General features: G+C 35.4%; 4 protein-coding genes across 5 annotated transcripts; 2 read left to right on the forward strand and 2 right to left on the reverse strand.

Moving 5' to 3' along the window:
• Nucleotides 1-3,657: 3,657 nt before the first annotated feature.
• LOC113494055 (fatty acid-binding protein 2-like) lies at nt 3,658-6,422 on the forward strand. 2 transcript variants are annotated; one of them, XM_026872194.1, is made up of 4 exons: nt 3,658-3,766; nt 4,401-4,570; nt 5,039-5,149; nt 6,312-6,422. In XM_026872194.1, the coding sequence occupies exons 1-4, from the start codon at nt 3,697-3,699 to the stop codon at nt 6,363-6,365; spliced, it is 405 nt and encodes a 134-aa protein (XP_026727995.1). In that variant the 5' UTR covers nt 3,658-3,696; the 3' UTR covers nt 6,366-6,422. The 2 variants fall into 2 exon arrangements, with proteins under 2 accessions (XP_026727995.1, XP_026728001.1); XM_026872200.1 differs by lacking the exon at nt 6,312-6,422 and adding an exon at nt 5,289-5,322 and having other exon boundaries at nt 5,039-5,178.
• A 4,142-nt stretch (nt 6,423-10,564) lies between these two features.
• On the forward strand, nt 10,565-12,662 carry LOC113494069 (fatty acid-binding protein 2-like). The gene is made up of 4 exons (XM_026872208.1): nt 10,565-10,674; nt 10,961-11,130; nt 11,457-11,564; nt 12,541-12,662. Exons 1-4 carry the CDS (start codon nt 10,605-10,607, stop codon nt 12,592-12,594), a joined length of 402 nt encoding a protein of 133 aa, XP_026728009.1. The 5' UTR covers nt 10,565-10,604; the 3' UTR covers nt 12,595-12,662.
• Nucleotides 12,663-15,150: 2,488 nt separating this feature from the next.
• On the reverse strand, nt 15,151-17,634 carry LOC113494082 (fatty acid-binding protein 2-like). Its single transcript, XM_026872232.1, has 4 exons — nt 17,521-17,634; nt 17,089-17,258; nt 16,613-16,720; nt 15,151-15,261 (listed from the first exon to the last, which is right to left on the reverse strand). The coding sequence occupies exons 1-4, from the start codon at nt 17,588-17,590 to the stop codon at nt 15,208-15,210; spliced, it is 402 nt and encodes a 133-aa protein (XP_026728033.1). The 5' UTR covers nt 17,591-17,634; the 3' UTR covers nt 15,151-15,207.
• A 2,288-nt stretch (nt 17,635-19,922) lies between these two features.
• Nucleotides 19,923-22,021, reverse strand: LOC113494076. Its single transcript, XM_026872222.1, has one exon. The coding sequence runs from the start codon at nt 21,909-21,911 to the stop codon at nt 19,977-19,979; it is 1,935 nt and encodes a 644-aa protein (XP_026728023.1). The 5' UTR covers nt 21,912-22,021; the 3' UTR covers nt 19,923-19,976.
• Between the last annotated feature and the right edge of the window lie 295 nt (nt 22,022-22,316).

Here is a 22,316-nt window from a genome sequence, read left to right on the forward strand (position 1 = left end):
CGCAGGTATATTGTACACCGTCACAATAACTGTCCGTCGCGCTTGCGGTGCAATGGCCGCCAAGCGAACAGAGACGTCGTTTCGTCGCGATGATACAATACTCGTCGATTTCTCGGATATATCTTCGCGATCACGTCGGGGTCACCAAATGTTTACTACGTTATTAAGTTAAAACGAGTAAACTGCAAAAATGTCTTTATTATTGCCTTGTATTACATTTTTGCCTTGTATTACATTTTTTATTTATTTGACGCGTGAAATGTCACCGCGTCGGTGAGTGAACTCGTACTGGCCGTCTGGTTCGGCGCTGTCGTCACTGCCTCCGCGCTCCCGGACCCCGCACCCCCGCTGTGGTCTTGTGCGTTGTCAACACAGTCAATTAATTATTGTCAAATTGTCACTAAATTTTTCTCTAAAGAAATCACCTATCAAATTTATCACTGTACTAGCCCCGATCCTTACTTAGCCTTGAAAAGCAAATTACTACTAAATACATTACCAGTAAAAAAGTCAACTGTCTAGCTACAATGGTTCATGAGATGAATTGAGAGACGATTAGACGACAGACAGCGGAGCCTTAGTAACATAAATAATAATATTCTACTACTTTCACACAACACCATCTAGGGTCAAACACAGCAAAGCCTGTATTCAGAGTACTAGACAACTGATAAACATGCTTCTATATTTCTAAATAAAAAAATGAAAATTACACCAAGATACAGAACAAATGATCGTGCTGGTAACAAAAATATTTGTCCTGAGTGGGAATCGAACCCACGACCTCCAGTATATTAGTCATCGTCACTAGCCACTAGACCAGCATGCCAATCAACTATTCCGATTTGATCCTATGGGTAAGGTATCCTAAAACCGAAAATGTCTGATTAGGTGACATACCTTACCCAGCCAAGATTTAGGCCAACTTCTAGCACACGATTAGCGCTTACCGAAATTATTATCACCTTATCAAAAATGTGTCACGTATAAAAATGTTTGTGTCAAGTCACGGTTACAAGTGGTTTCCGAAAATAGCCAGCCTTTATTTGTCAAACCTCATTAGAGTCATAAACGAAGTATTTATTTAGTCTATATCTAACTCGAAAGTACGTATGCGTACGTACGCAGTCCAAAAATAGCTTAGAAAAGGCTAGGTGATATGTCATCAGTTTTTATGATCAAATTACTGTAATTGGGACCTACGAATGACGTCACTTCTATGCATAAGTTTTCTTTAAACGTTTCATCACTAGCTCTCTCCTAAAGCGCGGATAATATTTTTAATTATCAAATGATGTAACGGTTTACTCACACTTATTGCCCGACTAGTTTCGGACCAAACAGGAGTCCTTAATCCTTGCTTACTTTTATGCCAAGTCGTCATCCCTACACATATAATTCTTGGGTGTTAATTCCGCTGTATATTTAAATGTCTAATCCGACTTAATTAATACGAATCATTGGAAAAGCCGCGTCATCCTAAGTAACAGATTTATTTATCAAAATAAATTCAGCAGCTATACGAGTCATGTTTTTTTTAAACTATCTGTTGCCCGCTACAAATTGTAAACGATTTGAACATAAAATCGGGATAAAAACTATTCTACGTGTTAATAGTGGTTATAAATTATTTGTATACCAAGTTTCATCTAAATCCGTTCAGCGGTTTTTGCCTGAAAGAGGAAGAAACATCCATACATACAAACATTCACGTTTATAATATTAGTGGGATATATTATACTTTTGCTAGGAACCTAATATTATTTATTCCATCAGTTTTGTATACTAGGAATAGGGATGACGACAATTTTTTTTTGCAGTGTCCGTCTTGTACTTTTTTGTAAAATAATGTATACGTATTTTTTAATTTGTCCCGGAATGAAACTTACGCGTGACGTCACGATTGAGTATAAATTTTACCATATCGTTACGTTACAAGCCCCCTCTCCCAAACTTTAAAGCAGTTAATCTTTGTCAATTTTAGTTTTTCTGAAAAAGGAAAAAATACTTTTCTCATACCTTTCAATTATCTAACTGAGGGACTAATTCGATTTTTTCTTTTTATCACAGTCATCATCCCTATTCAGCCATGATTAGGTATACTATAAATAGTATCTACATAATTCGTAAACACTTTCAGACCAAATAAGCGTATCTTTATAACTCAGACGTGTCACGATGCAATAAACAAATTCAAATTTTGGTTCAGCTCAGTATCTTAGTTGGCAAAGCGACTGGAGGTTATAAGCAGGAGCAGCAGGTTCAATTCCCGTCTGATGTTTGATACATTTCATCGTATTATAAAACATAACAATTAATTGCAAATATTATCCGATTCGCATCGCCTTCTTCATGTTAAATTAAAAAGGAAAGTCATTTCTAAAATAGGGCAAGAACAATAGGCTTTTCGATAAGACCGTTTATATTTAAATTTCACAGTCATAACCTTCGAGGTCGTAAATTTTCTCTACTGTGTAAATTTCTTATCCGATGTGGGAAAAAGAATCACTTCGTATTTCCAATATTTAGAATATAAACTACTCGCGACGATTTTCTTCTATCATTTCTCTTTTCATTCACGGGCTAACTTCATGAGAAGAGACCCGGTCCTTTTTAAAGGCTTAAACGGGGACACAGGTCCAACGCACAGAGGCCTTCTTGAGAACTTTAATATACAATGTGATGGGGCATCTACTAGGGATAATTCACCTCCGCTCTATGGGAGAACAGAGATGAAGAATCCAAAGTAGATGCAAAACTATTAAGCAATATGTATGTAAAACTAAATAGGCTATTATATAAATGAGACATGTTAAGTGGACCAGTTCCTTAAAATGATTCGGAGAACTATGACACCTGCCTTTTTCCACATGGTAATGCAAACAATTAGGCAGGCGGTGACTCGCCGCTCACTAGATGGGTCCCCTATAATACCGTCACGATTGACAGCAGGTGGGCAACACCAGTGCGAGCGGCTAGGGGTGTAGAGAGGTGCGACACCGATTTCACCATCGCGGGTCACAGACCCGGAGCGGGTTTCCTCGTTATTACGCCATTAGACACTTCCACCCCCGAGCATATAGCTCTAGCGACCCCTCTCTAGCCAGCCAGTTAAGGCAAGAAAGAGCTGGGAGTCCCCATAAAGAGTGACCCCCTGGGGTATTCAGGTTCCGTTGTGTCTATCATTTCTTATTATTATTTTTCCTGCCAAAGCACAGTTTGTACATCTTCTAATATATAAAATTCCCGTGTCACGATGTTAGTTACCGTACTTCTCCGAAACGGCTTAACCGATTTTTACCAAATTTTGTTTGCGTATTCCTGATTCAGTAGGTCTGAGAATCGACTAACATCTATTTTTTATACCTTCAAGTGATAAGGGTTGCTCACACTAAAAAAAAAAAATTTGAGACGAAATTGTTTGTTTTATTTATTTTTATAATGTGGCATTCAAAAATACATACAACTAGAAATAATTTATTAGCCAAAACAACGTTTGCTGGGTCAGCTAGTCTAGTATAAATAAATTATCCAATTATAGATGAACAATCTAAGCTTACCAATCAAGTGTCAACAGGTATCCACTATCGGCTGAATCTTTGACTAAATTATCTGCGTTCCAAAATGATAGTCGTTAGCTATAAGTAGCTGTAATGGTGTATTTTCATCAGTCTGTTTACGAAACTCTCAGCAATCATGTCTTTCCTCGGCAAAACCTACAATTTTGTGAGCCAGGAGAATTTTGAGGAATTCGTGAAGGCAATCGGTGAGCTATTTATTTTGATTTTTATTTGCAGTGCCTAGTGTTTTTTTTATTAGTTTGAAAAGTTTTTTGTAGTTCACTTTCTTTTCGAGTATGTTTTATATTTCCCTATTGCCTTTCTCGCAATTTTAGGATGTAGTTTTTATGTGTCTATTTTTTTTAATTTTTAATTTAAATAATCTAATTTTATCTTTGAATGATCCTAGTTTCTTATAGAGTCCATAATAATTAGAATTGACTTGCAATTAGTGCATTGAAACCGAGTGGTCATCTCGTTAGTGATAAGTTTGTACATTTTGTAGGTTTGAGTTCCAGACACATTTGTGATCTACAAAATATTTTTTTCATTCTAAATTTATGAGTTCTTCGTGTAACTTGTACACTTGTGAATTCAAAAGTTTGGCCAAATCCTTTAATTAAATTAATTCAGAAAACCATGTAATACAGAGGGAAAAACGGAAACTTCTAATCATCATTATTAAATGATGCAACAGTTTAAATATCCCAACTAAACTCGTTTAACTGAGTTTTTTTTCAAGTTTTCTTAACCACGTCAAAAACCTACAGAAAGAAAGAAGAAAGTAAGAAACTATAGGAAAATAACATTATTAAATAATAATCTTATATTGAAATCCAGGCATTCCCGATGACAAGATTGCTGCAGCCCTCAAATTCAACCCCGGCTTTAAAATCGAAAAAAATGGTGACACCTATGTGTTGTACACCATCAGTGATGTCGCCCCCAAAGAGGTCAGCTTCAAATCAGGTGTAGAGTTCGATGACAAAGTTGGAGCAGAAAACGTACCTGTAAGTAAAATTATTATAGAACATTTAAACCTTATTTTTTGTGGCATAAGGCCTTAAAGAATTCGTATTTATTCGAATATGTATGATCTGGAGTAGTCAGAAAAGTTAGGCACGTTTTTTCTATTATACGCACATTCTAAACAAATAGAACCAACTATTTTTTCTCTTGTTTTGTCCTGAAAATGTCCGAGTCATTTAAAGGAGCTATTGTGAACCTTGTAGGGCACAGCAAATTTCTGTGAAATGCACATAAAATAAATTCATGAAGATGTATAGAACCACACCATATACCTTTAGGAATAAACCAATCATTGCAAATTAAAAGTATTTCTAGACAAAAAACCATACCTACTGAAATGCTTTAAAAACTCAATCTTATTACGAGATAAAATAAGGTGCACCCTTTCCAAAACACTAAAAATAATATTCCAAATAAGAAATTTAACCAAATCTATGTTTCATTTTCAGGCCAAAAGCAAAATCACCGTTGACGGTAACACAGTAACACAAGTCGTCAGCACCAAGGACTTCGGTAGCGGCACCCTGGTCAGGGAATTCAATGGCGATGAATGCGCTGTTGTAAGTATTAATAAATTAAGTATTTTAAGGATCGATCTCAGTGGCGTGCACTTGGAGAGGCCTATGTCCAGCAGTGGACTGCGATAGGCTGATGATGATGATGATGATGATGATGATGATGATGATGATGATGATGAAGGATAAAAGGAATAAGGTAGAGTGAAAGAAATATTTGAACAAATTTTCTCAGCAATACCGTTGTGTATGGAATTGACATTCGTTTCAGTCAAGTGATGTGAATTGACTTGACTTGGCTTGTAGGCTGTGATAGTTGAGGGGTTGAAGTCACCAAGTCTAACCCACTGAGCGCGACGTGTCGCGGGTTGGATCCCTGCGTAGGACAAGCATTTGTGTGATCCACGAATGCTTGTCCTGAGTCTGGGTGTCTTTATGCATGTGATTTGAATGTTTGTGAAATCCCCCGCGACACAAGGATAGAATACGTTAGTGCGGGAGTCGTTTAGAAAAAAAAAAACAATTCATTTGAATTAATTTTGTTTATTTATCTATTCCACATGAACCCATAATTAGTTCTCGAAGAAATGTCAGGGAACTGGTCTCAAAAACCAATAGAAGATCTTGGGTAAAATCATTCGTTAGGAGGTCTTTGCAAACAAACCATATATGTATATATAGGGGTATAGGGCCCCAACAATTGAGTACTATCCCAAACTACAGCTTTCCCAAAAAGTGACTGTATTTCTAGTGGTACATTAGTAAATACTGCCTACGAGTGAAATTTTAATCTAAGATCTAGATTTTTCTACTTAAACTTGATTAGTCACTCACCGATCCTATGATAAGATTGGCGTTATGAAATTGTCATTTAATATCGTATTCGTGTAAACTATATCAGAAAACAGGAAGTATTTTTGATTGGGTATAACATGTCTAGAAATCGTTGATATTAGAGATCCGTAGGAACTGTCGTAGTATACTCCAGAACTTTTTAAAAGTAGGTAACTATCGTGAGCATTATTAAAGCAAACAACAACTTGTTCACGCGCATTTATCGGGTTTGCCTGAGTAGTTTCGGACCCAACCGGAGTCATTAATCGTGATCCGCATGTAGGACCGAGACCATGATCGTAGAACTCTGCAAGATTGATTATTTATTAATTCTACCTAAGATACATTTCTAATGCGTATTTATTTTTTACAGACCATCAAGTCAGACAAATATGACGGCGTTGCCAAGCGATTCTACAAGGCTTAAGTTAGATTTTAATTGGATAAGTTATTTTTTAAATAAATATTTTTTATAAAATTTATACTAAAGTTTTTAATTATTCCTTATTTATGGTCCGAGTATATTACCCATGGCGGGGGGCCACATTCGGTGCTATGGATGCGGTCCCAATATGAGGCGAGGAGGCCGACGCTCTTTACACGTCGGCCTCCACACAACACAAGAAAGTGACCTACCGGCCCACATTACTGGCCGGTGGAAGCCCGCGGTCGGTGTATGAAGGATTGCAACGCATTGCCATACACCGACACAAAAACGCGGATGACGTAGCACGGCGGTTCAGGTTTAGTCAGTAAAAGTCTGACACTACCCATTTCCTTCCCCGAGGGAGTGGGTGTCCATGAGGATTCCCCCGCCTAAACAAAAAAAAAAAAAAGGGCTACTTAAACCAGGCTCTATTTTTTTTTATATTTGCTTGACGCAGATGGCAGGCAGCGACTACATTTAGACTAGATTTCAGGCCAAACATATCATTCGAGGTTTTATTTATCAAAAACATAGTAAAATACATATATACAGATAACCTAGTAAAATTGGCCATAGCTAGTATCGAGGACACGATTGAAAGTCCATATAAAATGCAACTCTTAAAAGTTGAAATAGTCAAAGATCACTGGACAACTAATTTAAGTGCACAAGTTACATGGAGTCATGGCTGCTTGCTCTGATTATCTGACCTCCACAACCCATTATACTGGGTAACACCATCCCATAGTAAGAATGAGTAAGACACCCATCTTGGGCGTACCGGCACGTCTAATATTATTTCGGATACAAAGTGCAAGAGCCATGAAGCTTTGAACAGAACCAACTTTGTTTGGTTTCAATTCTAACAAATGTTTGAGTGAATAAATGATTGTCATTTGTTTTGTGTCTGGGTGTAATTTGTATATTTTGTGTATGTATTTAGAAATATATTAAAGTATGTCTATCAGTTGTCTAGTGCTCATTATACAACCATTGCTTTCTTACAGACTCGATGGTTGGGACGTTGTTTGAAAGTTGTAAAATATTATATTGCGTAACTTCGATTTTCATTTTTTATTTGTTACTCTGGACCCTACTCTTTATTTTGTCGTTTTTTTTTAAGTCCAAACTTACAACTCTTTTAAATTACAAATATAAGTGTAAAAGAGCAGGTATTTCTTTGACTGTTCTTTTTTTATCCGCAAAATGCGCTGCAATGTTTCAAAATACCTTGCTCGCCTGCAACCCCCTACGATACCAATCATAGAATCTTTCACTATCTATGATTGATTATTTAGTTAAAAATTAAGTTTTCCGATATAAAAAGGAAGTGTAGGCAATACTTGTTATTCTACAAACAGTGCAAGGTTTCCCAAGTCACTAACGCACCATGTCTGACTTCGGCAAAACCTACCAGCATGTCCGCCAGGAGAACTTAGATGGTCTCTTGAGATCTATTGGTACGTAAATCTTTTTTTTATAGTTAGTTCTCACGATATTCCTTCTTTACCCTTTTTAGTCCCTGATGATGACTGTGTAGTCAGTTCATGAATGAAACCTTTAGCTTAGCTGTCAAACCACTATCATTGCCTTTAAGTATACCTGAGATAGTAGGTTGAAACTATATTTAATTACACACTTGTACATTTATTCTTTTCTTTATTACAAACCATCACAACTTCGAAATTCAACGGCGTTGCCAAACAGTACTTGAAAGCTTAAGTTCTATTTGAATTGATAAATTATAAATAATGTAATGATATTTTGAACTTTCATTTTCTACCCCACCTCGCCTAAGAACTAAATGAATATGAACAGCGTAGATCGTGACGCTAAACCCTATGACGTGTCGTGGGTTCGATTCCATTCGAGAAAATAAAATGATATAAAAAAAACCTATTTCTTATCAAATCAGAGAACGACTCTGTTTATGTAGTGGACATGTAATGACATTACAAATCTCTTTTAAAACTAAAAAGATAAGATAGAGTCACAAAATGTTAAATCAATCATCTTATATCTTATTCGTTCACATTATTATTATTCTGTACCCAAGTGTTTTTGTTCAAAGTTGCATTATTGATCTTAGAACCACTACGGTCATAACGGCTGTAAAGTTATCGCAATTAAAAATAAATTTTCAAAAGTTAATGTCCTCCATCAAATTCGTAACTTTACCAGCAGTTCCTTAGCCTCACTTTTCACTTGTGACTAACTATGTAAAAAAATCTTGGAATCTTATTTTGAACCACTTCCCAGTCTTCTATTAGGATGAAATTTTTATTTTTGCAGCTTCAAATAAATAAGTACCTACGTCATCTGTGAATATTATAATTATTTCGCTATAACAGTTCATAAACTTTTTGATAGACGGACAAATGGATACGGTTCAGTCTTAGTCATAGGGTTCTGTTTATACCCTTTGATTATGAAACCCTAAACGGTTTTCTGATTATTCAAATCAAATCAATCAAAATTCATTTATTCAAATTAGGCTACTAAGTAGCACTTTTTGAAGGTCAGCACCATTTACATTGGACAGCACCCAGTTTCGCCCACCCTTCACCGCTTCCTAAGTGCTTTTGCTGTGAGAGAAGAAACGGCGCAACAAACTCCCCAGCAGCACGCTGTCATTCCGATTACAAGAAATATAATTATATTATAATTGACTAATCCGTCGTTTTCTTCAATCAATGTTGTCTCCATATGTCATGTTATTTTATCCACACCAACCATGTTACTGTTTCTAGTTTAATAAAAGCAAAACCAAAAAATCTTAGTTTCGATCTGCATACAAAACCGGCCCAATATTGGATTATCAGTATTTGTTTTTCTCTATCGACACATTTAACTATCGAAATTTCGGATTATAGGTTCAGAGTCCAAAAATAATGTGATTTTGATAAATGTAATCTTAACAAATCGCCAGTTTGTCATTTATAAAGGGTGCAAAGTACATAGACTATGTTTTGATACTGTCGGATAAACATCCAGAGGCGTGTGATACTGACTCAAATAAATTAAACCATGTTTTGTCGAAGAAGAGACTCAGGATGATTTTTTTTAGGCTTCTAATAGAAATGGTAAGTTTTAGAAAAAGTTTTTGTGGAAACGTCGAAGTTAAAACAATAACTGAAATCACTGAAACTGAATTAGTCAGAAATTGTGAAAAGGATGAGCAAGAAAAAATACAATATTCAACTTCCCAATCAAATAAGCTCTAACGAACGAAAGAGATTGACAACTGAGTTAGGCTTGACGAATATAAACGTACTAGTTAATGGGTCACTTTGTTTCCAATATTTGGTACTAGCTGTTGCCCGCGACTTCGTCCCCGTGGGTAGAAGATATACATAAGTTCTGATTTAGGTATACCTGCTCCTGCTTAGCTGCTATTAGTCGCAGCGTGGTGGTTCATAGCCTAAAGCCTTCCTAGATGAATGGTCTATTCAACACAAAAATAATTTTTCAATTTGGACCAGTAGTTCCTGAGATTAGCGCGTTCAAACAAACAAACTCTTCAGCTTTATAAATTAGTATAGATAGATGGGTAAAGTATTTATGTACTTTGGTTTCTGTGTTACTAAGTAAGTGAAATCAGTTGATGGTTTTAGAAAGGCAATTATTTCGTGTAAATGAGGTAGGTCTACGAAATCTGAACCCAAACGTTGCTTGGAAAGCACTACGCGGGATGTGGATTAAGGACTTGCATTTATGTGAAGAAGAATTTTCTTAAATAGCTTTTGTGTGTGTTTGTTTAGGTGTCTTTTTTCCAAAATTCAATCTATACTGTATACTAATATATAAAGCTGAAGAGTTTGTTTGTTTGTTTGTTTGTTTGAACGCGCTAATCTCAGGAACTACTGGTTCAAATTGAAAAATTCTTTTTGTGTTGAATAGACCTTTCATCGAGGAAGGTTTTAGGCTATAGACCATCACGTTGCGACTAATAGGAGCGAAGATATAAAGGAAAATGTGGAAAATGTTCCAACCACGCGGACGAAGTCGCGGGCAACAGCTAGTCTTATATATATCAATAAAATAGTCAAACAGTCACAAAAATAATTATGAAATCACGATCGACATATACAGTAGTGAGTACACAAGTATATCGGTCAGATATCTCCAACACCTTACTCAGTCATTATCTGCGATTAGCTGTGATAATGTCGTGATACCACTATAAGTATGGTTATTGCCAAATTTGTCTTCAGTCTGTTCACGGATCTCTAAGTCAACATGTCTTTCGTCGGCAAAACCTACACCTTCGTCAGTCAGGAGAACTTCGACGGTTTCTTGAAGGCCGTCGGTGAGTGTTTCTCTTTTTTTCTCATTTGGGTTTAAAAAGAAAAGTTTATCAAAAAGAAACCAGAAAGAAAAGTTCAGTATTGTACTTTGGACTATTCGACAACTGATTTTTTTCAGATATTTTTTAATTTAAAAATGCGGCTTAAATCAATATGACTGAGATTTAAATTAATGAAATCTTTAACTTTTCTTTCTTTTGAAATCAAAATTTAAAAAAATGAGCTACGTGACTGAATTAAAAAAAAGTTTTATCGGGCCTTACTGATTTTTCTTTCTCCACTCCTCAGGTGTCCCAGAGGACAAGATTGCCCTCCTGAACAAGTTCACCCCCAGCCAGAGGTTGGAGAAGAACGGAGACTCGTACACTTACTTCACATCCACCGAGTCTGGCCCCAAGGAAACCACCTTCAAATCTGGAGTTGAATTCGACGACACCATTGGAGCTGATAACACCCCCGTAAGAAATTAATTTTATAGATATTTTTTTATCTAATTTAAAAATTGAAAGAGGCTTAAAAAATTATGTAATCACAGTTTTCTTCTGCATAACCTGTGGGATAGGTGTACCTATTAAGACTCCTTAAGCACTAACATCCAAATCTCCTACCAACAAAAGGTAAGGATCCTGGAGTTTTGCTCGAGATACCTATCCTCTGGCATATTTGAATTTTTTTCAATAAATATCGTGAAAAAATGTCATATCATCATCAAACCAGTCTCATTCCATTTCAATACAAATTGGGTAGCAAGTCAGTATTAATAGTTTTTATTTATACATTTTAGATCAAGAACAAATACATCGTCGAAGGTAACAAGGTTACTCAGATCATCAGCGCTGACAAGGGATCCGCCACCTTCGTCCGTGACTACGATGGAGACAACCTCACAGTGGTAAGGAAAAGCAATTTTCTAAACATTATTGTTAATTGTTAAATCAGTTGCAATCGCAACCCCGATGCGTCAGCTCTCGATTAATAATATGATAAATGATCTTAATATTCCTCGACTTTACGTAAGAGTATTGCGCCATGTTGCTCGTTTCAAGATCGACTAAAGGAGATTCTCTCTTGGACTCGGAAACAGGAGTATGTGTATGAGACAAGTCAAAGTCCTAGTGGATTTTAGTCTCCAAAGATGCTTATTCGAACTTATACTACAACGCTTGCCCGTACATGGCTATCGCAGACCTGAGACTTGCATCGGCTCGTTGCTAGGGAAAAAATTTAAAGACTGAAACGAACTTGGATAAAGTAACTGAAGATCCATTCATAGAATAATCTACAATAATCTACATAAATATTCACTCTCTTTTTAAATCAGTTTATTAAATTTCCTTGACTTTGACTCAAAATGTAATACACGTTATCTTTTTATCTATTCTGATTAAAACAAGCATCAGGCAAGATTAATTTATAAAATTTTGTTTATCATTTACTCCTTATCAACGAGTATCATAATTTCGTAATTAGTAGCATGGATTTGGATAACCTTTTTGCCGTTGTTACTATGCACAAATTATTGCATTTTATTTTATCAAACAATTGAAAATCTGCTCATATTTAGAATAATGTTGAAGAGTCTTTGTTTGACCGCGGTTAACTCTAAACGTACCACCTGAATTTCGTAAAATATTTTTTACCTTCGAGAGCCTATATTTTGAGAAATTTATTGAATCGTGAGTTCGATTGAAAGTGAAACCCCCAGTGAAACAGTAACGTTCACGTTTTTTGATAAAATAAAATACATAAGCGCCGAAGATTATGTTTTTAGCCTAGACAAAAGTTTGTCGAGTGAAGAGGGGATCTCAGCTAATATTTTTTTCTAATTTAGAGTTTGTTTATTTATAAATTTGTTTGTTTGTTTTCAGACCATCACCAGCACCATGTGGGACGGCGTTGCCAAGCGATTCTACAAGGCCTAAGTTTAAGTGTTTAGTTATGAATTAATTTATTTTTGGTACTGATTAAAAATTTTGTAATTTAATAGGTATTCCTTTTTTTATTTTTGCCTTTAATTATAATGCGGGGGGTATCGTCCGGGATAGTACAAATCCGAGCTAATAGCATTGGATCATTCCGCATATCGTACAAATGTGGTTAAACGATCTTATTTCTTCTGTGGAGACTTTTCAACAGCAAAAATACCTCTGGTCTTGAATTGCCACTTGCCTAAGTACGCACCAAAATATATGTTTTGGAATTGAAAAAAAATGTATGATCTATGAAAGTGCTCGTAGTTCCTACATTTGTACTCACGCATGGTAGCTTAAAAAATTCTATTCTATCTATTAACCATATTTTATCAAAAGAAAGCCACATTTCTAAGAGCCATAGGCTATATAATAATTAAAAAATACTGCCTGACGAAGTAGGCTCGTGTCAGCTAGTATAGTATAATAAAGCTGAGATTTCTCTTAATTGGTGGTGGTCTAGTAGGCCTGCTAGTTTTGTGGTTACTGGCCCTGAATGCTATATCAAAGTCCTGGGTTCGATTCCCATCCAGGGCAAATGTTTGTGTGATGAGCACGATTATTTGTTGTCTCTGGCGTCATTTTTACAGCTATAATATTTATTTGTTTAGAAGTATGTTTATCAGTTGTCTAGTTCTCATGATATAAGCTCTGCTTTGTCGGCTAGGGAGCGGTGTCTGAAAGGTGTGAGAAATATTAGGTACGGAAGTGACTTTTCGTTTCGATAAGTGACGCCACATATGCTTGCATAACAATTTACAATATCGCGTTACAACTTACTTCTAAAAGTAGCAAGAAGAATATGGATATCTCACTACTGAACCAATTATTGCAGTTTCAGAATTATTTAGTTACATCCAATTCCTTATCCGACTATCTACCTGCTAAAATCTATTTTTCCATGGGATACTGTGATGGGCGGTAATTGACGGCCTTTGTAAAAATTGATCCCGACACAGGTTAGAAAAAGTCTCTACTCTAGAAAACCTAATTCAACGTTCTACAGAACTCTCCCCGAAATGGTAACTGTTCTTTAATCGTCCATCCTGTTTACTTTGATCAAAGATAGCGCATAAATAAATAAAAAGATATCGGGATACGTACAATTGAGGTTTTTAGGACACCATTATCTGGTTATTATGTTTATGATACCATATCACATAACAATTTTATGTATTGACATAATTATAAGGGATTTTGTAACACACCTTTCCTTTTTGTTGCTATGTAACCACTTCTTTGCTTGGAATCGCTACCGTTTCGAGTTTTTATTTGATGTGAGAACATTTAACAGATAGTCGTCGATGAATTTGAACCCATTAATGGCCATCTTGACAAGAAAATTTTCCCGCATTATTTTTGTTGTTGAAAAGGTTTTTTTAACTTTATCAGCGTAGTTACATCCAGTTAACTGTGTGACCTTTTTCCCTTCCATTCTTTTTTTTAAAAGGGTCTAAGGAACTAAGGAATTGAATCCTTTTGTCGCGGGGTTTCATATAACCAGATATATGCACAAAGATATGTAGACACAATCAGATTGATCGTTTCGAGGCCTTTTGGGTTTTGAAAACAAATGAAAAAAAGAGCGTTAAAGTGTTGTAGATAAGAATATTCCTTTACTGTCAGTTGTGCCTTTAGTGTCAGTTAAATACGAGACAAGTTATAGTCACGACTGGCCTGTTGGTTCAGTGGTTTGTGGCCCTAACTGCCAAATCGGAGGCTGTGGGTTCAATTCAAAACCAAGACAAATGTTTGTGTGACAAGTACGATCATATGTTCTGTGTAAAAAAAGCGATTGCATGGCATCCTGTGAATGTTATGTGAATGAATACTTATTATTATTTCGGAAATTGATTCTTATTTAAACTACATTTAAAGGATTAGTATTAGATTAGTAGTAGAAATATGTACGTATTAAAGATACACACATACGTAAATACGGTATACTAAAAACTTATTATCCTTAACTATCGTGTAACGCAAAGAACTTGCTCGCGATGCGAAACTTATTAAAAGTGATGATGCAAATAGATTTTGTAAATTCTATAACTCTTGGGCTACTGTGGATATAGTTCGGGATGACACCAGTAATGGAGAGCAGAGCACTATAGGAAGGGAAACGATATTTTCCTGTCTCCATAATCATGTGACCTCTCTTTTAAGCTCGGCGTACTTATATTTTGAGCTATCGACGGCACTTTTATTCAGCTAAAATATTTTATCTTAAGTGGAAAGACGATTCTGTCAGAAAATCGTTTGCAAAAATTATTATTGTAGGTAATTAGGTATGCACATGTTTGTTCCGTATTTAAACTATGAGTTTTGCTGGATTAACTTACTAATCTACTAAGTCTTGTTTGAACCACATAGTTAAGCCCAGGCATGGTTCCGTACAAAAGGGCGGTGCTCGTTTGTCAAAAAAAATGTTATTGTTATTATTTATTATATTTTAATTAATAAAAAGGTTCAATAGCATTGCTGTTAGAAACAAAAAAGAAGCAGATTATAATTTTATAAAAATGTTTAATATCAAAAATAAATTAAACCATAACTAAACTCTTAAACTTAAGCCTTGTAGACGCGCTTGGCAACACCGTCCCACAGGCTGGAGGTAATGGTCTGTGAACAAACGAATCAATTAAATTATTTAAAAGGAAAAACAAACGAAAAAAAACAGACCGGCATTTCTTAAAAGATAAGCATTAATAAAGATACGCCCATGTAAAAATAAATAAATAAAATACCAACATAAATACATATAATTATATTTCTTACATATGATATATAAAATTATAATGTGCATTTATTAATTTAATACATAAAAAGATAAAATAAAATTTTAGATAGGCATATGTACTATTATACATATGTAAGGCTATTTGTTACTGCTTCCTCTCTCCTAAGAATTTGCTGTGCCCGACAGGGTCCATAATGGTTTCTGTATTATTAGATTTTAAGACCTTGATGTACATTATGGAACGCTATAAATAATTGAGTATTGAGTACTTTCTTACCGAGTGTTTTTTACAAATGCGTTTATCTTACTCTTTGTACCTACGTTATGTGTACATACTGGTATATTAAAAAAATATCAAGATTAGAAACTTGAAACTTAATTGTGATTTCTACATATATTCCAGTTGTCTATGTTAGGTATGCAACATTTCAGATCAACCGATGGCACTAAATATCTTCAAATACATAATATAATGTTTGTAATAAAATGCATTAAATTATAATGTTTTCTTATCGCATTTTCAGGTATGCTCCATAAAAAGGTTTAATGGTGTACGAGCTGTTATTTTCATAGTAATAATTGTGAAATAATCTTTGATAACGTAATCGATACATGTATGGCGATTAAAATATTATTGCTCTGTGCCAATTTGTAATCGGAATGATTAAAAATATTGTATTTTAGTCATGCAATAATACGTCAAAGTCGATCGAACTTTGAACGGAGTGCAAAATACGATTACATTACACGATATTGTTTTAATAACAAAAACATTCAAGCGACTGCGAAAAACTACTAAACCAAACTAGACGAAATTTTATGGAACCAAATGACAGCTATTTCACGCTAAAATAAAATAAAATTCAAAAACAGACGAATTTAGAATCTTTTCCTTTCTGAAGTCAATGGAAAATGCACAAAGTATAATAATATCCTGAAAGTGTTTTCAGTGCGGACAAACTGCACTTGAACATATCTGTCATAATTAGATATCGTTTCTTAGAATCAAGTAGGTTCAAGCAGGACTGTAAATCACGACTGTTGCTAGACGGATCACCTTCAATAAAACTGGGTATTCAGGTCAATACCCGGTAGTTCAAATTTGACCAAAATTCTAGCAAAAAGTTCCATTAAATTTTAACTACTCACACTATGTACTTAGAAACTTTATACAAGAGGTCTGTGTGGTCATTTAGTCTTTGAAAGGGATGTATTATTAATATTATTGCTTACCACATTAAGGTCATCGCCGTTGTATTCACGGACAAATGAGGCGGTTCCCTTGTCTGTGACGATGGTCTGTGTCACCTTGTTGCCTTCAACCACATATTTGCTCTTGATCTGAAATTCACAAACAGAATTATTGAAACTAGCTGTCTATTTAACCCACTTACAATTTATGTTAAAATTTGGCGGTTTTCATTGAAACTTATTTGTCAAATCTTATAATCGCCCTCAAACTTCGTGACGAAAAATTGAGAATTAAAAATAACAAATTAGTTGATATTATGAAAAATACCTACTTTAATTGAGACTCATCTTATGACACTTTCACACTTTACAGGCAAAATAAAAACTCAAAAAAAAAAACTTAGAAAGCGATTGACTAAATATTGTTTGGTTTTTTACTGGGTACATTGTAGTACCCCGTAAAAAACTATTAATATTTCTTATTTCTTAATTATATTGCAAAGTATAATAACACTTACGGGGGTGTTATCAACTCCAATGGTGTCGTCAAATTCGACTCCAGACTTGAAGGTGGTTTCCTTGGGACCAGACTCAGAGTTGGTGTAGTAAGTGTAGGAGTCACCGTTCTTCTCCAGACGCTGGCTGGGCTTGCTCTTCAGGAAGATTGGGATCTTGTCTTCGGGAACACCTGAAAAAATGAAAATGGATTAAAAACCTACAGAAAGTGTGAAAATGTGTGCCCTACGTAAGCTGGTCTTGTATCCAACATCTTTTTTAAGAAATATTAATAAGAATTTGAGGGCATAGTTAAGGGAAAATGCATTACTTTCTTTAAATCCAGTTCGAAAGGCCCACGTAACTAAAGTGTTATTGAATTTTGAACTTTACTTAAAATAGTTTAAAGTTAAAATTAAACTGCAAATAAAACTGAAATACAGTAAAATACTCACCGACGGCTTTCAGGAACCCGTCAAAGTTCTCGTGGCTGACGAAGGTGTAGGTTTTGCCGAGGAAAGACATGGTGGCTGAGAGATCCGTGAACAGACTGAAGTAAATACTGCAATACCTAGCCCTACTTATATTGCGACACTATCAATGCTAATCCGACTTATTGGCTCATCAACGACCAGTCTATACCTGGATAGCTGCTTTATCGCGGTATATTCGCCATAAATTGTTACTGATAGCAGTCAAAGTGCAGTAGGTAAGTAGTGTTCGACAACAAACAGCGGTGGTTTTGGACTGATAAAGTAGTTTTTGATGTGGAGAGTTAGACTCCGACCCATATTGAGAGCTAATAGGGGCCCGACTTTATTATCAACAGCCTAGTATTTTACCAACTATGTTAGGGTCGGCTTCCAAATGCAGCTAAGCACCAGTGCTTTATTAGGAAAAACCTATCTGACCTCCTTACCCCAGTGTCATGGGCAACATGATACCAAGTAGAATCTCTCCGGTCCCTTTTAAATGTCTAGGATACAGTCGGTGCATTAAAGGTGATCGCTCGCGGTACTGATTGTATGCTGATAAGGTATTTTTGATCCGCAATTATTATGTGAATACTGATTGATGTGCTAAAAATACGGGGCAAGTAAAACTCCTCAAATGTTCATGAATTATTCCTGCCTGATAAGTAGATGGATTTGGATGAATAAAAAGCAGCGTAAAAAGGGTATTTTTGCCACACTGATTGATTGTTCCAAAACCTTATAAGAGGTAAGGCGATTTTTCAGGGCCCCGATTCTGCAATTTACAATGGCCGATGAATGAATGGCAATTGGATTACACTTGAAAATATTGATACTCGCTTAAGCATTTTGCCAAAACAATAATTGGAAATTCATTGTATTGAGCGTGAGTGTTCCTCCCCGAACTTACTGAATTTCCAATAATTGTGTCGGAAAATGCTTAGAATGATACGAATAGTGCTAATTTATCCAACTTACATTAATTCATGGGCCATTATAAATAGCAGAATCGAAGCCGATATGGCGTGGTTCCAAGCTGCTTTTAGATTCGCTGTCTGACTGAGTAAGAACAGCTATTTTGTGTAGAGAAATCGAGGTTCCCAACCACCCGACATTCTTAAAGACATCACTTTGAGTTCGGTTTCAACTAAATCCTTTTTATAACCTGGGGTTCCTGATTGAATAACAGAACTTGCGAGAAATGTTTTTTTCTCAGTTAATTAACAAAATACGCAAAAGTACTTAAAATTGCAGGCGGTCAAGAAAATCCATATCAGCTATATAAAACTTACGTAATCAGGATGACTTTGCATCACATAAGCTTAATACTTTACTACTAGTCAAATTATTATCAGTGTCCCCGATTTAACGTTGCCAAAATGTAGGCATTTAACATGAACAGGCTTAGATCTACGTCAAAACACTACAGGTCAATATAGGAAATTGAGGAAGGGCGTTGTGGTGCAAATTGGGACACACCTATGTCGCCTATGTGGACTGTGATTGTGACTGACAATACGCTACGCGTTACTGTGTGAAATAACTACGTAGTTTACGTCGTACGTTAACGCCTGGATTTCCAGTTGACTTACTATACCTATCGAAATCCCGCTCAAACTTGGGACAACCCCGAGTTCTTTAAGATTAAGAAAATCAGGGGAAAGGGCCAGCTGGATGAACACCCTACCGCAACTAATCAATCATTTATCAAACTTTTTTTTTCAAGATTAGAAACTTAATACCCACTTTTAAACGTTACGATTAGATTATCATGAAAACGTCTGAAATAAAAATGATTATTTAGTAGACTTCGGACTTGCATTGGCATGAACAACAAGTTTTAATCATGTTAATTATTTGTTACAGGTTTTTACCTGCCCACATGTATGAAACCGTACTTCTGAGGGAGCGATTCCACCAGAGACGTGCAAGGTTACTTAGCGAAGGATGTGTGTATTCAAAAAACAATAGATTCGCTTCATTTACCACTTCTCGGTCAGCCCTGGTCTGGGCGGCTCAGCGGAGCTAGATTTTCGCTTTTGTTGTGTGTGAGGGATGTGGGCTGGAAATTTGTTGCCAGGGATGAGTGTTCAGAAAGATGTGTTGCATGGTTTCCGACGTTATGTATCAGGTAGTCCGTAGACGGAGCTTGTTGCAACGACTCCTCATCCCACATTAAAGCGCAAGCCGTAGGGCCGTTGGGATCGTAGTCATTTTATGGGTGTTCGTTGTTAAAAAGCTAATGTGCATTGTTAAGTATTATATTTATGAACTAGGGCCCTACCACCACTTCCTAAAGCTAAAATAATAAGACCCTTTTCTAACATGTATTTGTTTAGAAGTTTGAATTAATAGTCATTCACTACAAAAAAAATATAAAAAAATCGAAAATGAAAATATGTTTTATTCTACAAAAATAAATATACAAAAAACAAACATTAATCAGGTCTTACTAAACACATATCACAAAACACACATGTCGGGTTTTCAGATGGCAGTTCACACTTGGCAGTCGTACCACAGCTTCTACACACTAAATAATCATAACCATTTATAGGAGTAAAGGTCTCCATACAAAACATATTCAAATGCCCCTGTCCACATGTAAAACCATCAATTTTACTATCACAACACTGGCATGTATATTCAAAATTATTTTTCATTTCATTGAACACACTTTTGTCCAGATCCAAATTGGTTTTGTACTTTGACGCATAGTATTCTAGATATTTGTTACAGCCATACAGAGATGCTATTTCATCTTCAGTTAATTGTTCTTCTTTCTGATATTTCTTCCGTAGCACTTCTAATATTGATTTTGCATGTAAGTTTAATATGCGCTCCCTTACGGTCTCAACTGACATTTCGGGTAGTTTAACATTCGAAGACAACCGCAGTACTTTCTTTAAGTTGCTAAAGAAAATAACTAGAACCAAATAAATTTTCATGATATAAATATTTTGGAAACCAGATTGGTATAGTGCATCAAAATCTACCTTCGGTGTCACTTTTAGCTTGGTTATTTGAAACCGTAACAACTCAATGCAATCCCAATACTCCGTAAGCTTCTTAGTAGGGCTATCCATTAATTTTGTGAGTGCAGATTCTAATTTTGCATCAGTACTTAGAAAGGCAATCTGAATTTTATGTTGCTCTTTTCTGCACAGCACTTTCCTATCAATCATTGCTAGAGCACACAACATGTTATTTTTTGAAAATTGTATGCTGAATAAGTCATGATTCGTAAATGGATCTTTTATGTCCAATGCAGTTAGATCAACACTCAAGTGCCCACCAATGTAATTCATAATCATTTTGTATATTTGAACATTTACAGTAGCTAAATAAATACCATCATTTGTAATAGTTATTTGCACAATTCGGTGATCGTTAACATTGTTCAAATATTCTGTTACGACTTTGTTGCTTTTATCAAGAACTTGTATTAATAGGTGTCTATGTTTACTGCATATAAATACTATGTGATTGTTTAGAACGATATAGTTTAAGTTGTGTGCAATCATTCGGTCTTTTGATTTCCAGAGGGAATGAGTCTCATTCACATTTATCTTGTCTTCTTCAATTTTAAATTCATAGATGCTTATAAGACCCAATGAGTCCGCACATATTAAACATTTTTTATTGTCTGGTTTCTGAATCCACAGCATTTGGTTTATTTCCGTCAGATCTGTTTGCTTGCTTCCTACAAGCTTTACAGTTTTCATATCATTGTCTATCTTCCAGAATAATAAGTTTCCATTTTTCTGTGCCGTCACAAAATAGCATGACTTGTCCGAGTTCAATTCTCTTGCCCAACAAATTGCTGATGTTTCAACTATGTAAACAGATTCTTTTAATTCTTCAAAGACTTTTGGCGACTTATTGTACTGAAGATTTGAAATTATATGTGGGGTAAAGTTCAGTAAGCTTTTCCATTTTAACTGTGGGTGACCGAAGAATTCGACACCACCAATGTTGTTTAGGATGGCTAACACTGCTTCGTGCTTAAAGTAATTTGGTGGAGACCACTCAATCATGGTAATACTTGTCATCTCCTGGGTCAGAGAAGCATTGTGAGGCCAAAATGATGAGTTAACTATCATTTCAGTATAATCAATGTTTCGCATCTCCGACCTAATAAATTTACTGTTACACAAGTCTGTAGCAGGGCTGTCCTTTGGACTAGACAAACAACTCTCTATTAAGTCTAATTTTTTGTCCAAACATTCTAAATTGTAAGAATATTCGAAGAAATTTAAACGTTTCGTTAGACGAACGCTCAAAATATTGTTATTCCATGACAAACGTGCGGCTTCGTTCTTTATTATAGGTATAGTACGCCGTGTTACTTCGTAAAATGTATCTTTGCCCATTTTCAATGGTTAATAACACATGGTTTAGCATAGAGATACAATAATAAAATACATGTGATTGTAAAAAACTCGTTTGTAGACCGATATGACTTTGACAAATGATAGGTATTTGACAGTTGTTGCGCATTTTCATGATGATACTTTTTTGTATTAATATAAATAAATAAAAGTATTTATCGCTTTTGATTAATGTATCAGTAAATGTGGGTATCAGTGAGACCAATAAATAACAGTAAGCTATATTTATAAGATAAAACTTTATAACCGCTATACAAGATGCAAGATAACAATTTTATACATTTTTTTACAAAACCAATACAATATAACCGGGTTTCTACAATTTTAACGATCATTTTAATGTCTTTATCTATCCACCTAATAATTGTTTTAAGATGAAAATCTAAG

The sequence above is a fragment of the Trichoplusia ni genome, chromosome 1, assembly GCF_003590095.1.
Source record: "Trichoplusia ni isolate ovarian cell line Hi5 chromosome 1, tn1, whole genome shotgun sequence".
Classification (NCBI taxonomy): Eukaryota; Metazoa; Arthropoda; class Insecta; order Lepidoptera; family Noctuidae; genus Trichoplusia; species Trichoplusia ni.

Bases quoted from the DNA above. Each gene is read 5' to 3' on its own strand.
- LOC113494055 (XM_026872194.1), top strand. From the start codon at position 3,697: ATGTCTTTCCTCGGCAAAACCTACAATTTTGTGAGCCAGGAGAATTTT. The intron at 3,767-4,400 runs GTGAGCTATTTA...ATTGAAATCCAG, and splicing joins GGAATTCGTGAAGGCAATCG to GCATTCCCGATGACAAGATT. The intron at 4,571-5,038 runs GTAAGTAAAATT...TTTCATTTTCAG, and splicing joins TTGGAGCAGAAAACGTACCT to GCCAAAAGCAAAATCACCGT.
- LOC113494069 (XM_026872208.1), top strand. From the start codon at position 10,605: ATGTCTTTCGTCGGCAAAACCTACACCTTCGTCAGTCAGGAGAACTTC. The intron at 10,675-10,960 runs GTGAGTGTTTCT...TCCACTCCTCAG, and splicing joins CGGTTTCTTGAAGGCCGTCG to GTGTCCCAGAGGACAAGATT. The intron at 11,131-11,456 runs GTAAGAAATTAA...TATACATTTTAG, and splicing joins TTGGAGCTGATAACACCCCC to ATCAAGAACAAATACATCGT.
- LOC113494082 (XM_026872232.1), bottom strand. From the start codon at position 17,590: ATGTCTTTCCTCGGCAAAACCTACACCTTCGTCAGCCACGAGAACTTT. The intron at 17,259-17,520 runs GTGAGTATTTTA...TCATTTTTTCAG, and splicing joins CGGGTTCCTGAAAGCCGTCG to GTGTTCCCGAAGACAAGATC. The intron at 16,721-17,088 runs GTAAGTGTTATT...TGTGAATTTCAG, and splicing joins TTGGAGTTGATAACACCCCC to ATCAAGAGCAAATATGTGGT.
- LOC113494076 (XM_026872222.1), bottom strand. From the start codon at position 21,911: ATGGGCAAAGATACATTTTACGAAGTAACACGGCGTACTATACCTATA.